Raw genomic sequence first — 1085 nt, forward strand, 5'->3', positions numbered from 1 at the left:
AGGTCATTTGGTAGACTTCCCATCATCACCAGTTTTAAAAAAACAGTCTTAGAAAGGGAACAGCAGTTTCTCAAAGGGTTAAAATGCCCACTGGGCTAAACTGGACTAAGGCCAGTGTGGCCCACACACCCCCCTCCCCCCCCCCGAGACTCAGCCCCCCTACCACCACGCTCACCTCCCCCGGCCACGCTGACCCTCACTGCTGGAACGCTCACTGCTCGAGCTCCGATGCTTGTGTTTCCTGTGCTTCTTTTTCTTCTCCTTCTTTTTTTTCTTCTCCTTTTTTTCCAGACTCATTTGCAACTAGAAAATGCGCAGAACATGCCCATGTAAAATTCTCAAGACCCTCCTCAGTCCTCTCAAAGAGACTGATACAGTCTGACTGTATGCCCCTAGGTCTACCGGAGTCCAGGACATGAACCAATGGGCGGGTACACAAACCCACCTAGCCTGCTAAACAGAATTTCTACTGGGTGGAATGAGAAATTAGTGTTTTTAACAACCCCAGAACCACTGCCAAGGAGTTGCCATTCTATGTCAGAGTAACTCCAACTCCAGTGAAAACAAGGTCAGTCTTTAAATTCTCCTTACCAACTGATGCAAGAAATAATTCCATAGTATGCCATGTGAAAGCCCACAAAAAAAAAAAAAGAAAAGAAAAACAAACTCCCTGCTATGGAGGAACTGACTCATAGCACCCCCACTGGACTTGCAAGGCTATAAATCTTTACAGAAGCAAACTGTCTCATCTTTCTTTCACAGAGCAGCTGGTGGGTTCAAATCACCAACCTTCTGGTTAGCAGCCAAATGCATTAACCACTATACCACCAGAGGTCCTTATGTGAAAGCTTTAGAGGCTTTATATACCACAACCCAGGACGCACACTGATATCCTGAACACTCTACATGATCACACTCTCCACACATGTATACCATGCTCCTCTTATATATTTGTCCAACAAATTATGTTATGACATGAAAAAGGAGGCGGGGCAAGATGGCAGACTAGGCAGAAGGATTGCACAGACCCTCTTCAACAAAGAAAAGGGAAACCAATAAATACAGACACAGAAGATAATCTTGGA

General features: G+C 45.3%; 1 protein-coding gene across 1 annotated transcript in view; it reads right to left on the reverse strand.

The window, feature by feature from the left end:
• The window catches only part of CWC25 (CWC25 spliceosome associated protein homolog), a 39303-nt gene that overhangs the window by 7067 nt on the left and 31151 nt on the right, over nucleotides 1–1085 (reverse strand). Inside the window, exon 5 of the mRNA XM_007942010.2 lies at nucleotides 176–303. Within this exon, the coding sequence (XP_007940201.1) occupies nucleotides 176–303 (128 nt within the window). The remainder of the gene's footprint in view (nucleotides 1–175; nucleotides 304–1085) is intronic.

This window comes from Orycteropus afer, unplaced genomic scaffold, assembly GCF_000298275.1.
Source record: "Orycteropus afer afer isolate SDZICR_OR568_19922 unplaced genomic scaffold, OryAfe1.0 scaffold00085, whole genome shotgun sequence".
NCBI lineage: Eukaryota > Metazoa > Chordata > Mammalia > Tubulidentata > Orycteropodidae > Orycteropus > Orycteropus afer.